The sequence below is a fragment of the Xyrauchen texanus genome, chromosome 7 (genome assembly GCF_025860055.1).
Source record: "Xyrauchen texanus isolate HMW12.3.18 chromosome 7, RBS_HiC_50CHRs, whole genome shotgun sequence".
NCBI lineage: Eukaryota > Metazoa > Chordata > Actinopteri > Cypriniformes > Catostomidae > Xyrauchen > Xyrauchen texanus.
Window position 1 is genome coordinate 47,538,250 of NC_068282.1, and position 15,669 is coordinate 47,553,918.

Sequence of the window (15,669 nt, forward strand, 5' to 3'; positions counted from 1 at the left end):
CTTGACTGCACTAACTTGCGCTGGTTTAGTGCTGTGGCATAAATGAAAGGAATATTCCGGGTTTAATACGAGTTAAGCTCAATTGGCAGCATTTGTGGCATAATATTAATTACCACATAAATTGACTTGCCCCTCCTTTTCTAGGTTCCATGAGGCATTGGAAGTGAATGAGGCAAATTTTTGCAGGGTTTAAAGACAGAAATGTGAAGCTTAAACTTACATTAATTCTTCTGTTAAAACGCATGTGTAATTGGAGCAGTAAAGTTGTTTAAATCGTCATTTTTACTGTCGTTTTAGCGTTTGTGGCTATTACATAGTCATATTCGGCTATAACTTTAGATAGAAAGGTTTATAAGTCATTTTATCACCCTAAAATCACATTTACACATACATGTATTTGAGTATTTGAACATTTACGGATTGGCCCCATTGACTTCCATTGTAAGTGCCTCACTTGAACAGCAATTTTTGCTTCTTTTTTTTTTTTAAGAAAACGAGGGACAAGTCGAAACAAATTTTTTAGGTAACCAACATTATGCCACAAATGTTGATTGAGCTTAGATTGCATTGAACCAGAATATTCCTTTAAGTCATTTCAACGCAAACATGAATTCTTTCTATGCGAATTATGTTTTATAATATACAATAGAATGCATCGGTAACATGGGATTTCTACGAAGCCCATATTTATAATGCTTTGTAAAGGCATTATACTGTACATGCATTATACTGCATTCACAATGTCTCATAATACACCTTATAATAAGTTAGAACTTCTCATAAATAATTATAACTACAGTTATAACACATTATAAGACTTCCTCTAATCATAGCTATACTTTAGAGTGTAATGCATTACAACATTTAACTTTAACGCAGCAGAAGCTAATAACGTTAATCCTACAGTATAAGTGCTGTATAATGTAAACATTCAAGGCTTTATGACATGATCATATTATAAGTTGTGAACATTAATATTAAAAAGCAATCTTTTTAAAAACAGCCATAACATAAACTTTTAAAATACATTACATGTGTGATCAACATAAATATTTTGATCAACATATCTATTTTAACCTTGTAGCTTTACAAGTGTTTTTCATAATATCTCAGAAAGTACATTGAATGTGTGTTATTTTGTATTTTGTTCATGTGTAATGTACTGTGTAATGTATATAACTTCCAGCATGACTTATAATGTCTTGTAACCACTTAAAACATCTTATTGTCACTGTACTTAAAGCATACCTATTATACAGTATATTACAAATATATATAATGCTACGTTATAACTTCTGCAGATAAAATTGGATGCTGCTTGTGTAATAATGCATTATAGTCTAAGGTTTAACTATGAATAGATAAGAATTATAATGCATTATATTTGTGAAGTTATGACATATTATAAGGTGTACTATAAGACATTAATAATGCATTATAACATCTTTACAATGCATTTTAAATATAGGCTTCATAGAAAGTGTTACCAATGCATCGTTCACAAAATGCAGTGCTACTTGCCTGGCACAAGTGCAATATGTGCTGGTTTAGTGCTGCGGCAGGCAGTTTTCAGCACAAACCTGCCTCCATGCAAATGAGAATGCGCCTTATTCACAAAAGTCAGGGCTTTTTGTTTGACAATTGTCATAGCCCTATTTAAATCTAATTGGAATTTTGTGTACATTTTCTATTGCTCGTAGCAGCAGTGACTCATCAAACGATGATCAAATGATCATTGCACATTATTTACAGAATTCCTTGAGTAAATTAATTGGCAAACAATGCAAACAGTGTGTGCAAATAAACAACGCTCTCAGTGGACGCTATTCATATAGTATATCGTGAGTGTCTTTCCAGTCTTTTTTCAAAAAGACCTTCTCATTGTACCACTTACCTGGCTTCAGCATTCTGGAATATCCATATTTGATATATTAAAGAACATACATAACATAGCATAATCGTACACATTTCATTTTGACAAAGACAGAAATCATTGGTTTGTTTAGTTATTTAGTATGGCGGTGCTGTTCACTTGCGTGATGTAACATACATCATGCAATCTGTGAATGATGGAAGCACATTGAGAGAAATCAAAATGTTGTCAAAGTGTATTTCAGAAATATTCCTGAAATGCATTATGGGATGGGTTTAAATGTGTGCATTAAAAATTGAAACATTGAAAGACTGTGAGTGCATGAGACCTCGTTATATACTGAGCATTAACCTCCCTCCAAGAATAGATTAGACAGAATAGTATTCTTAAAAACACCTAATACACAAACACAAACTTGCAAACACATATTAGATCTGTTCCAAACCCTAATATGCTGCCTAGGTAAGCAGCTCACTAGGGTTTGAAACAGAGCTGTCGTTTCTTATCCTTCAATCATCAGGAAAGCAGGATTTTTCTATTATTTCCTATTATCTGAAGCTCTAGATATGAGACTGATGTTGAAAGATGCCTGGTCTGCCCTCTCGCTGTCTATTCTCACTTTCTATCTCTCTTCTCTTTCCAGTTTAAAGTAGAGTGATGGCAGCTCGCCCTGACATTCTCTCTGAAGAGATATGGGGAGATCAGATCAAAGTTACAGTAAAGTACTTCATTTCTTTTTTACACCTGTCCATATGCCAGCTGCCATGTCAACGGCAAGCTTTTCTATCCCCCTCACTGGCCGCTCTGGTCTGCAAATATATATGAAATACATATATAATATAATATATATGAAATACAGTAAAAACAAAGTTCCTATAACACTTTAAAAATACAAAATAAAATAAATCAGCATAAAGGCAATGCAACAAATACTACCACTACAGTACATGGGTGTTTCTTTAACTTGTGTACTTCCATTACCCAGAGGCAAATTTTTGTTAAAATTAACAGATTTGACTGTTTTACATTTGCTATCTGAAGGTCAAATTACAACTGAGTTGGAAACTTTTACCAGGCCTTCATCTTTTATTTATAAATCATTATTTATCATTTCGTTACTTTTCATATGCCTTTTTGCATATATTTAACTGTTTTAGCCTTGTCTTAGTCCCAGACTTTCAATATTAAACTATGAAAATCCACAAAAAAAATAAAAACTATGACAATCTAAACAAAGAGTCAAATACACATTTATTGAACTATTTCAATTTTGTAAAGAAAATAAAGAAAAATAAAGATAAATATCACTTGTTTGTTATTTTATTTCCAATTATGCAGTCATTTTTGACAAATTATGTTAAAATTATACTAAATATTATTTCAATGGGCCTCATTCATGAAACAAATGAACACATTTTTGTGTAAATCGTTCATAAATTTGTTCTGACGTAAATTCTCGGAATCATGACAGTTTTCGTATTTTCAAAACGTTGGTACAGGCGAAATTTACACCTGCTCCCGACCATGTGTAAATCATGCGTCAGACATCTGAATGTGTTGTGTTCTTACAGGCAAACTGTCATGACTACAGAAGAAAAACTAAAAGAAGAAAAATCTCTTATTTCTTTTTAAGCCATAGCCTACACTTATTTAAAAATGTTTCATAAAGTATAATTTTTTCCCCCAAACTCTGCTCATTGGTTTACCAGCAGAAGTGCTTGATTTGTGTCGAATAAATTAATGCCCCCTGTTGTGACTGGTTGAATAGTTTTTTAATTTATTTTTTAATTTTTTTTATAAGCTTTATAATTCAGATTTTATAATTCTGTAGGTATCGGCAAATCGCGTTCAGTTGCTAACATATGGTCAATGCTAATATCCATAAATAAACAGATCGCGGGCAGGTGCATACACAATTCGATGGGGAAAAAATACAAAACCCTGCACACTGTCATATAGCATGAAAATCTGTAATATCATACAGTTCTTCGGTCAAAGATCTTCTTTTAATTTCTCTGAAGATTCTTCCAGTTGCAAGTATATCACTGTTACTATAACTGTATCACAAGGTATTGTGCTTACTAAAGCAAAATGTTATGATGTGAATGTACATCATTCATAAAAACTATTTAATTACTGTTCCGCATAGATTTTTTACATTTTACAGCGAGTCTGGTGACTTCCTTATGTGGCGTAGATTTGGCTTGAACCTTTAGGGGGTTGCAGCATGAAGCATTTACTTGTTTCCATAAATCATGGTGTACATATTTTGGGTGGGGGGGCCCTCCCTTGCCCGATCCCCCCTGGAATCTACGCACCTGCCTTCTTTATATGCCTTTTTCATGAGTTTTGATTATGATAATTGTGAATGAAAGTGCACATGCTCTATTTTTACGGATGTTTGGAATTTACAAACATACACACGTTTTACTAACTAAACTTGGGAGTACGAAGCGCTTGTGAATCCAGAGGAAAGTTTTTGGTAAGGTCCGTTTTAAGTACTCAGAATTTACTCATATATTTACGAATGTTTCATGAACGAGGCCCATTGTGTGTATTTCGTATATATAAAATGTTATCTATGAAATTAGCCTCAGCAAGACAACTGTCATTTCCACCACAGAACTCCATTAAACTGTATAAAGAATCTGAAATGTTCTGACAATTAAACTGCGGTGGCATCTGTCAAGACTGAATCTCTTCTGATGCATGTTCTTACATGTTTTAATGAGACTTTCACAATCCACAGTGCTAAAAGTGTCCGTAGTTGCAGAAACACCCATATAATGTATAAATATATAAATTAGGGTAAAAGAATAAGATTAAATGATTTTCTTCACATTACAGCAATCTAAATGATTATTATTATTGCAATTTGGGAGGAAAATGTAATTGTCATGACAATAATGTCACAATCAAAAAAAATCATAATGTTCCCAAAAAAATAAGTTGAATTTTCTTTATAATTTCAAGTTAAACGCCCCCCGCCCAGTATGAAATATCACCCAGACATGTTCTTGATAGGTGTTGTGAGATTCACCCATGAAGACCTTAATTGGATGTATAAACACTAAAAAGCCTTAGTTTGGAATGATTGTTCTTTTCATTTGGGCTGAATCATAATATGTCCATTAGTGAGACAGACGAGCAGAGGTTCATGCACAGAGAAGAGGCCGGATTGAAGACAAGGAGGAAGACAAACACCCATAATGAGAGAGAAGGTGGAAAACAGGGTGATGGGGGACACTTTGGGGTGAAAGAGGAATATAGAAATGACGCTTTTGGATATTTTCTGTTTTCAGCATTCTTACCTCTGATTGGTGTACCACCTGGTGAGGTAATATGAATGCAAATAAGATTAAAGAGAACTGTTAGTGCAGAGGAAAGTAACAGAGAGAGAGAGAGAGAGAGATAGAGAGAGAGAGAGAGAGAGAGAGAGAGAGAGAGAACAGAGATTTTTTTTATTTATTTAAGAAGTGGCATGTACATCTTCTCAATTCAGATTTGAAAAATAAGTTTGGCTCTTTGGTTACTGCTATAGGACTTTAAGCATCTAAGTGTGTGTTATTTCACAGAAGAACTTTTTTTGATTTTTTTTTTGCTGCTTTAGGCCACAAACATACTTTAAGCAAGCGTGTGAACACAAATGCATGTGAGATGCTAAAAATCCAGCGAGGCACGATGCAATGGCCAAAGGCGTTTTCATTTGAAACTACGTTTATGCCTCACATCCACATTAGAACGCCATTATCTTCCACCAAAAACAAGCATTTTGAAAACTATCACATTAGGAAACTGAAGTGGAGGTTTAAAAGCTTCCAAATCAAGACTGTCATCAAACTGTTGCTCCGCCATGACAGTAGAATGACGAATGGTAGAAGGAGACCACAAAAGCTCACCTTGTGATAACGTTGAGAGTGCAACGTGTTATTTTTTATGCATTATATAAATTGCGTTTTAACACATTTTGGAACATGAAAACGTGAAATTGTATAGTTTCTGAGTTCATGTACTTGCGTCAAGTATGTTGCAGGCCTTGGGATGACTCATTCAGCCCTCAATGTTTGAGTCAGTAACTATTTCCTCTCTCTGTCTTCTGCTATTTTTATAGAGATACACACTCTATCTGCAGCACAACTCTGGCCTTTGGATTCGACCACAGCTGTGATAAATAATTACCGTTGTCGGATGCATAGAAGAAAACTTTGAAACTTTCAGTTAAAGGAGTTTGATTAGTTGCCTTATTAGTTATCTTATTTTAATCTCAAAATGCATTGCATTGACTGACCCTTAGTCCGTATTACTTTTGCAAGAAAAATAACATGTTTTTCATTGGAAAATTCTCCAGTTAGACAGAAGGTTTATGTTCATATATTATGGAGTTTGTTGGCTATGATGCAGATTCATTTTAATCTGGATTATAAACCAACTGCTCCAGCATGTGAAAACAGGTGTGTATATAATTGGGAGGGGGGGTTTGAGACACAAGGAAGCTCCTATAAACTGTGTGGATTGCGACTCAAAGCCATCAGCAGTTTAAAGAGAGCCTGATGTACACTGGGACCCTCAAAAAGCCCAGGATGTCCAACAGAGCGCGCTCATCGCAAGCGTTCTGGTGAAGGGATTAGGGGCTTTAGGGTTAGCCTGCAGTGTAGCACAAGCATAATGAAGAATAGTAGGACTTTACTATATCTTCACTATGGCTAGAGGGAGAAAACTTTAGTATGTGTTACTTTTTCCTCTTTAAGGAGCTGTTCATGGTAAGAGCTCTCCATTTGTTAGAAGTGGACAGACAGTTGCAATCAATCATGGCTGTGCTTAAGACTTTAAATATCAGCTAAGCTGTGATCCATTACTTTTACTGAGAAGAAATCAAACAGATATACAGTATCTCCGTTCAAAAAGATCTACTCTCCAATCATTATAAATCACCTCTGCCTGAAAGCTTAGCTAGAGTAAAAGAGTGGATTGTCCCTGCAGTAAAATAGTCATAGATATCCATAAAGTGGATACCACATTTGGCTGGTCGACACACGTCAACAGCGCCGTCATCTTGGAATAACACATTAATGATTTGGAAAATTTTTTATATATTATGGATGTTTTTGGAGCTAGATACATTTATGGTTTGACTTATCCATCATGCTGCATTAATGATTACTAATCCCACTGCTTCTATTGAAACCTTAAAGCATCAGGTACCATAGATATCCATACACAGATGCTGCTGTGTACAGATTAGTAGCTGTTCTTATGAGAGCTCTTGAACTCTCCAATATGGCAGACGTGCCAACATACCTCAAGCCCATAAGGACAGCTGCTAATGCAGCATCTATGTATGGATATCTATGGTAACTCTACAATATGATGGGAAAAGAAATATCATGTTGTGTGTTGTGGTTGGTTGCTTAGCTGTTCTGAGTGTTTTTTGTATGTTGCTATGTGGTTGCAAAGGCATTTTAAGTGATTGCTAGGGTGTTCTTGGTAGTTGCTTACTGGCCTACCTTAAAAAGATACACCTCCATGTCTTTATAATATTCTGGTCTCTAGAAATGGCTCAGGTTCCTCCTTAAATGTAAGTCTGTGGTATATTGTTTCATGTTTTATCACACACTAGGCGAAAATCGGAAGCCAGATCACTTCCAGATCAATTCCTCAACAATTGGTGAACTTTGAGCTATCATTGACGTCCATAGCACAAATGTTGGGGGAACAGTTTAATCAAGTTTTAGGGAAGTTTAATACTGCTCCTACGATGGCAAAATGACGTAAAACACCAAGTCAGCGCTGTCAATCGTGATAACTGGGACCAGTGTGCCATGTCTGTTACACAAGATCTCACTTGGTTTACGTATATTATACAGTCAGACAAGCAACAATTGTAAAGGACCATACAAACTGAACAGAGTGCAACTTGCTTAAGGTTAGGGGTTTGATCAAATGATCAATAATAATATAGAATTGCCTTAACAAGCTCTACTTACTACTGACTTGTTAAATCAATTAAACCTGTCTTGATATATTAAACTCCCAGTTACTGATAGACATCTTTAAATAACGTGTGACAATGGATAATATCCTCTGGCGTAAGAGATCATGTGAGATTGCAGAGGGCCATTGGCTCACTCCTCTGACTGGAGGCTTGACTACTGATAGGCAAAGAGTCTTGTAGCTGGTTTACCTGCACGTGTTTACACTGAGTAGAGCAGCATTACACTCTATTCTAATCCTTGCTCGCCCATCTCTCCTTATCAGATTCTGCCTGTAGTTTTCTCCTCCCTGCCCGCTTATCATCAAGCCTGCATTGTAAACAGACTGTTGATTGATGTACAGGGTAGAGTTGCATGGTTTGGCAAGGCTGATGGTAATTACTCGTACACAATGACATGTTTCAGAGAGATTAAGGCTCCGCTTTGAAGTGGCAGGTATTGAATTATGAGTGTTTTTCCTATTTGTTTATAGAAGTTTCTGTAAAGGTCATGAATTGAAAAATTGTTTCATTAGCATTCATTACTGAAAAAAGTCTTTCACGCTAATGGTTAGAGAGGAAAGCTAAACTCAGGATCAATTATTGGACTATATCAGAACAAATAAATGATGTGATTGTCTGGTAGCCGTGAGATGGATTAGCCAAGTGGGAATTGTCTGACGCAAACACAAAACCGTTAGACGATTGATGTTGGAAATGATTTTTGACAAGGGCCAACGAATCTAATCAAAACAAATCACTGTGCTGTCTTGTTAATAATGTTTGTGTGTCCTAAAGGGTTATGAATAATAACTGTGAGCCATTCAGTGCTCATATTTTTTGTGTTTCATTTAGAACATGAAATTAAAGAGGAGACCATTTGGAAATACAACTGTTACTTGCTCTCTTTCTTGTCATCTAAAGGCTTGGATTATTTTCTGTGAATCAAGACACCTTTTATTCTTCTTTAGGCACTCGGGTTGTCAAGCGTTGGTCCAGTAAACCAATGTAAACATTGGCAATCAGCTACTAGAGAGCGCAATCGCAGGTTTCGTAAAGTAAAACAAATATATAATAATAATAATACAAAATGCAGTATATATACATATATTATTTCATTGAGAAATTGATAGTTAGCAATAACGTTTAAACCTTTCAAAACATATCAACCATTAGCTTAAATGTTGATAAATTGTTCTGGAGGAGCCATTAGTGTTACTGTGCAATACACTAAACTTAATATTTTGCTATAAATGTCAGATATATGGAATTTTGTGCTTAAAATGAGTGACTTATATAGTTTATAGAAAAGGTTGATATTAAACTTTTCTGATTTGTCATCTGTAACAACGTTACGTCATGTGCAATGCCTCATAATATTAGTTTCTCTTTCCCTCATAAAAGAAGTTCAATGGAATATTCCGGGTTTAATAGAAGTTAAGCACAATCGACAGCATTTGTGGCATAATGTTGATTACCACAAAATAAATTTCGACTTGTCCCTCCTTCTCTTTAAAAAAATAAAATTAAATATATATACATATATATATATATATACTTTATACAAAATTACTTCAATATTATATATTGAATTATTGTTATTTGAGGGGCTTTCACAGCAAATATTAATATATGTGATTAATTGCGATTAATTCAGTTAATTAATTGGCATATCATCGATAAAAAAATTGTGATATAATGACATATAAACAACTTTTAAACCTTCCAAAAATGTGCCAAATTTACTTCTATCATAAGTGCCTCACTGCACACTCCATTTTGCCTTTTTCTTTTAAAGAAAAGGAGGGATGAGTCGTTAAAAATAAATTTTTGTGGTAATCAACATTATGCCGCAAATGCTGTTGATTGAACTTAACTTGTATTGAACGTGGAATATTTAAGTATACAGTCTTGTACATTTCTCCTTTTTTCAATTTCCAGATAATTCTCTGCTTCAAATCAAATCTTGTAATGTTGTGATTAATTTCAGAGATGGTTGGTCTGGTTTGAGGATTAGAACCCTTTAACTGAAAAATGGTTTAAAACAGTAAATAATAAAACATTCCCGGAAACCGAGGCTGCTTAAATGTAGGCAGTCATTGTTGTGCTCAATTGCGGTAAAAATAAAAACACATGGTTAGAAACAACTTTTTAAACATAGCTCCTGCTTTAATGTATGCAGTTTCATCTTAGAATAAAATGAGGGTCCCCTAAATAGTTTTATTATTAAAGCTTAGTCATAATGGCATATAGTGTATTTACAGTTTCTTTACCTGAGCGGAGTTGCTTGATTCTGCCATTGCTGCTATTTATGTCAACAGGCAGGAAGTCTTTGAACCAGGAGATCTCCGGGTCGGGGTTCCCGCTGGCGGCGCAAAGCATTGTGGCCGTGCGTGTCCGTTCCACCACCTTCAGCTGTGGGCCCATGTCTATGGTCGGGAACCCGTGAGGAATCTGATCCTCTGGAAAACACACACAAGAATAAAACATTAGGATTCAGCATGCACGTACACATGGCCGCGCAGTCGTTTTTTCTACACCCCAGCTCTTACAAATGCTTGTATGCTGGACCACCCCAGGGCGACTGACCTCTAGCAGCTGAACATGCATGACTGTAAAACAAAGAGGTGGAGTGTAGATCACGGTGTGAAATCCACTGCTAATGTAAATACGAGGCGGCCGAGCCGAGACTAATCCACCCATGGTGTTTCTGGTCATGGATATATGAGGGTGAGAGGGGTGATTTCCTCCTGGCTACAGAAACACCTCACAAAACACATGACTCTGCCTGACCCAAAGATTCAGGAGAGTACAGGAAGTCTAATGCAAGGATAACTAAATTAAGAACCAGCAGTCCTAAAATCCAAAGGTAGAATTTTATGTTTGCATACCTCTTTTGAAAGAGATCTCTCTCTTTTTGGCCGTATTTGGTAATCAGATGGCAATGGTCATTGGACAAATGCATCTAAAATGCAATCTGATTTTGTTAAAGTGAGGCTCTCTAATTTGGACTACACACATTATTTCACATCAGTTTGTCATTGCATGAAGTCTTCTGCGTGTATAGTCTTGAAATTTCCACCACGGTGTAATTTACAGCAAATCTCATATAATATATATATTTGATTTTGGGGCTTGATTGAAAATGGCGCCCCAAACAATTTTCTGCTCAAAAGTGGTTTACCTTAAGTTTCCTTCAAACATAACTTGTCTAATAATTTATCTAAAGCATGCTCTTAACTGACACTTTAGTTGACATGAATAACATTTACACAACATTTTTAAATAAGTAAATAAACAAATAAATACAAATTATATATATAATTTCACTCTTTTTTTTTCCGATTACCATATTTTAAACATGCAATACTTTGTATTTTTATAATCTATTTTCACAGTTTAATATTGAAACTCTGGGTCTAGGAATAGGCTGAATAAAATCTATAAATAAAAGGTATTTGAAAAATACCAAAAATAAATTATGGCCACATTGTAAAATGTAAAAATTGTAAATTTGACCTTAAAATAACAAAAAGGAAAAATAAAGTTGAAATCTGTTTTCATACAGTAAAAACACCAGTAAAAGCGAAAGATGCATTAATACCCTAAATATGTTCACGGTAATCTTTTGTAATATTTGGTTAACTGCGAGAGTTACTGAATGATTATTGTGTTATTTGTCGAGAGTCTGGATTTGGGAATGGATGCGTCAAACACAATCTCAGATAGCGGGGAATAAAGTGCACAGTGAACAACGAGCCTAAATAGCACAATAGGCCAACATAAATCTTCGAATGAGAAAATCGCATTAAAGTCTCTGTCACTGCCGGCAACATTGTTGGGCTATTCTTAATCAGTGGATAATGAGTTATTCTGATGCAAGGAATGCTACAGATTATACGACTTCTTCGGTATGCTTTGATTTTTAAATGATTCAGCATTTCATTTGTGTAATGATTGTCTGCACACCAGAGCAAATGGGAAAAACACTCAACATGTATCAAGCACTGAAACTTTTTCAGGTGAAAAACAATCAGGAATCATGTGTAACAGTCACATTAAGTCTTCTTTGCACCTGAAATTCACCAGAATGTTGATTTGTGACACCAGCGTTGATAAAGTTTGATGCAGCGCAACAAATGATGAAACAGAACACAGGTGTCTCAAGATGCATTTAAAATATTAAAGTTATTTTAAACTTAACAGTATAAAAAAATTAAATGTAGCGGTCCTGCGCGATGCACTGAAAAAGTGTATGTGTGTGTGTGTATACAGTGTATATATATATATATACTGCGAGTAAACATTTCAAATGAACTCAATCTCGAGCTGTGCTTTGATTTGATTTGCTTGAGCAGTTTGATTCGTTTTAACATTCCACTTACAATGTCGTAGCATTGAGAACTGGATTTTTTACTTGGTTTACTTTTGCATCAATTGACGCGCGAGTGTTCATTTTATTTGTATTTTTTATGTTGCCATAGTTTGTATTGAGATGGAAATGTCCTTTACATTTCAGTAAATTTCATCATGTCATAATAATTTAGTAAATTTTACTATGGATGTTTCTCTATGCAAAGAAAATAGAGTACGGATTTGCATTTATATGAAGACCAGTCTTGCCAAGCTACCTTGCCGGAATGATTTTTGAATGACAGGAAGACGTAGAACGCATCTATTGCAAGCTTTAAGATATGCTGCAATCTTCCTGTTGTGCAACTGACCATCACAGCAATTTTAAAGCAAGTGAGAGAACTAGTAGCATTATAATCACACACCAGAGATGTTTTGCAGTACTAGTTACATGTTGAAAGTTTGTTAACTGGTTTCCTACATTTGTTTTTTAATTTATTAAAAACGATGCCCAACAAAACAAATGTAGACGGACTCTCAGCCTAACCCTAACCCTAACCCTTTGCGAGTTTACGGTGGGAAAATACAAAGATAAATGTCCTTCATCTGCCACCGTACTACCGGGTTCTTGGCCACAAGTCACAATCCGATGCATCCTCAATATTCTGCCTGATCAAGAGAACATCTGGGTAATTTTATATATTCTCAGTACTTGCGTTCTTGAGGATTGGTATCTAACTTTGGCAGTAGATGATGATGACGTCATCTACAAATTAAATTAATTAAAATAAAATAATCCTTCTCCTACTAACATTTTCATTGATTAGATTAACACTAGTCAGAGTTTGGTTCTTTTAAAGTGGACAAGCGTGAACACCTTTAAAAAGTAACTACTACTGTTGGTTGAGCGTAGGAAAACCATTTTAGGTCACCCTGTTCAACAAGGAAGCTGCTGTTTCTAATGCCTGTTTTCATTTAGATTTAAAATCGAAGCAGCAATTTCTAAATCGTAATTGCAATATGATTATTTTTTCCTCCCCTTTTCGCCCCAATTTGGAATGCCCAATTCTTGTGATGGTGTAGTGACTTGCTTCATTCCAGGTGGCAGAGGACGAATCTCAGTTGCTTCCGCATCTGAGATGTCAACACACGCATCTTATCTCGTAGCCCATTGAACGCGTTACCACGGAGACATAGCGCGTGTGGAGGCTTCACGCCATCCACCGCAGCATCCACTCACAACTCACCATGCACCCTACCGAGAGTAAACCACATTATAGCAACCACGAGGAGGTTACCCCATGTGACTCTACCCTCCCTAGCAACCGGGCAAATTTGGTTGCTTAGGAGACTCCAGAGGTGGTAGTCAGCATCTTTACTCGCTGAGCTACTCAGGCCCCCAATGTATGAATTTTAATCAATTCATGCAGCACAACAACATTCCATTTTTGCAGTGAAATAGTTAAAAGTTGTTAATGGTCTTTCCTTTGCAAACACAATGACGAAACCTGACTCCTCTGTGGTTACATTACGGTATCACTGCAGCACTAAAGTTTCGTTTTCTCACAGTTCGGTTTTATTATGCTACACCAGAGCTGGAGAGTTAATCTGAAAGAAGAAAGCAGGAGAAGTTGGGAAAGCCTTCATAAAGAGCTTAGCCTGAGCCTTGCAACAAGAGAATATCACCAAATGAGCTGAGGGAGACTCCCTGGAGGGCGCACTGTCTGTCTTGCTCTCTCACGATGTGTGAGAATGAGCACCTGTGGAATACCCCGTCCCACTAGAAGAGTTGCCTTTGTTACTGTGTTTGTTTTCTGCTAAGAAAGAGCATTGTAGGAAGGACTAGGTAAGGTCACAGTGGGGTCACAATGATGCACTGGAGGTCTTTGTGTGTCACGCTGATTTAGTAATAGACCCCAGTGGGACTAAACTGACACTAGAATCAGCAGTGAGATACACCTTAGGGTTTTGAAGCAATCTTGCTTTCCAGGTCACAGCCACAGGGAAAGGAGGGTATCAGAGGGATAATATTGTTTACTATTGTTCTGTGGTGTGGTGTTGTGGTTAAAGCTTACCCGTAGGAAAGAAAAATCACCTCAAATCATCTCAATTGTTTCTCCAAGACAGCAATGCAATTAAACAGAGACTTGCTGAGAAGAGAGTCTCCGTTATTAATCAGCAACCTCTGGGGCCTGGGTAGCTCAGCAAGTAAAGCGCTGTCTACCACACCTGGAGTCGCAAGTTCGAATCCAGGGCGTAATGAGTGACTCTAGTCAAGCTTCCTAAGCAATCAGTTGGCCCGGTTGCTAGGGTGGGTAGAGTCACATTGGGTTAACCTCCTCGTGGTCACTATAATTTGGTTGTTGTTGTCGATGGGGCATGTGGTGAGTTGTGAATAGCGTGAGCCTCCACACATGCTACATCTCCACGGTTACGCGCGCAACAAGTCACGAGATAAGATGCGCGGATTGACTGTTTCAGACGCGGAAGCAGTCAATCCGCGCATCTTATCTCGTGACTTGTTGAGTGCGTAACCGCGGAGATGTAGCATGTGTGGATGCCAACCGGATCGAGGCGAGTCACTACGCCTCCATGAGGACTTAGAGTACATTGGGAATTGGGCATTCCAAATTGGGGAGAAAATACCACCGCCCACCCCCCTCTCTGAGCAATAAAAGTTTACTCTTGGCAGGGCTGTTAACCGGTAGATTGCTGGTCCGATTCCCACCAGGATCAATCCATGATGCATCACTGTTGTGCCTTTTAGCAAGATAAAATGCTTCAGGGAGATTGTCCATGTACTGTAAGTACATGTAAGTGTAGCGTAAGTTGATTAGGAAAAAATCATCTTAAAATAATATTTACTAGAAGTTTACAGTATAATAATACTCTCTACAGTACCGACTATTGCATTTATAGTTAGAGCGGACCCAATTTATATTAGATGTCTTTAACTACTGTACTTTTGTTACAATGTACGTATTATGTACATATGTGCTGTTGCATTGTACTTACATTTAAAGTACCTGCATTTAATTACATCTGTAGTAAAACTGTTAACCTAACCCTTACCCTAAACCATAATCCTACCCATACCTCAAACTCAGTGGCAGCAAATGTATTGTACACTGTATTGTAATGTTAGTACATAGTAGTTAAAGACACCTAACAGCCCTCTTCATAGTAAGTAAATCACTCGCATATCAACCAAATGTTGCGCTATGCATCTAAAAAAAATATTTTGTTAGCCACTGGCGAATAAATATTTATATTTTACTCGTCATAGATTGAGTTGTGTAGTGGCGAAGAAAAACTTGAGCACTTCAATCCTTTTACTGAATAAGAAGCTGGTGATTTAAAAAGTATTTTACAGTTGTGTCTCGTGAGCCCAGAAAGAAACTGAACTTATTTGGCTGCAGTGGCTCTGGATCTGTCCTAATCACGCTGTCACCATCGCTTTAGTTCAGCCGTGAAA

The 15,669-nt window shown here is 36.5% G+C and overlaps 1 protein-coding gene across 5 annotated transcripts in view; it reads right to left on the bottom strand.

The window, feature by feature from the left end:
• LOC127647013 (receptor-type tyrosine-protein phosphatase F-like) overlaps window positions 1-15,669 on the bottom strand; it is a 321,133-nt gene that overhangs the window by 133,790 nt on the left and 171,674 nt on the right. For 3 of the 5 annotated variants that reach the window (XM_052131055.1, XM_052131057.1, XM_052131054.1), the window contains exons 5-6: window positions 10,115-10,303; window positions 5,185-5,202 (exon numbers count right to left, since the gene is read on the bottom strand). In XM_052131055.1, coding sequence (XP_051987015.1) covers window positions 5,185-5,202; window positions 10,115-10,303 — 207 coding nt within the window. The remainder of the gene's footprint in view (window positions 1-5,184; window positions 5,203-10,114; window positions 10,304-15,669) is intronic. The other 2 variants (XM_052131058.1, XM_052131056.1) reach the window with 1 other exon arrangement.